Raw genomic sequence first — 226 nt, 5'->3', positions numbered from 1 at the left:
GAGAGTATTTAACTCTCTTTCACTCACCCTTTCCTAACAACAGGTTTTCTCAGCCGTGCCAGGGAGCGCAAACTGTGCCACCGAGAGAGTGCCATCATGTTTTCGAAATGCGTCTGTTCGCTCATCTTCGGAAGCTGAAATGATAAGGAAGGAAAGGCGGTGGATTGGTTGGATTAGCTTGAAATGTAGATCAGCTTGTGAGGAATGATTGTTTGGGATTGTGTGT

At 46.0% G+C, this 226-nt stretch overlaps 1 protein-coding gene across 1 annotated transcript in view; it reads right to left on the bottom strand.

Moving 5' to 3' along the window:
• Nucleotides 1-226, bottom strand: part of LOC119591532 (neprilysin-1-like) — a gene marked incomplete in the record, with an annotated part of 13509 nt that overhangs the window by 4132 nt on the left and 9151 nt on the right. Inside the window, 1 exon segment of the mRNA XM_037940281.1 lies at nt 28-134. Within this exon segment, the coding sequence (XP_037796209.1) occupies nt 28-134 (107 nt within the window).

Source organism: Penaeus monodon, chromosome 28 (genome assembly GCF_015228065.2).
Source record: "Penaeus monodon isolate SGIC_2016 chromosome 28, NSTDA_Pmon_1, whole genome shotgun sequence".
Lineage (NCBI taxonomy): Eukaryota > Metazoa > Arthropoda > Malacostraca > Decapoda > Penaeidae > Penaeus > Penaeus monodon.
The sequence above is the reverse complement of the archived record's forward strand: the minus strand, read 5'-3'. Positions and strand labels throughout refer to the sequence as shown.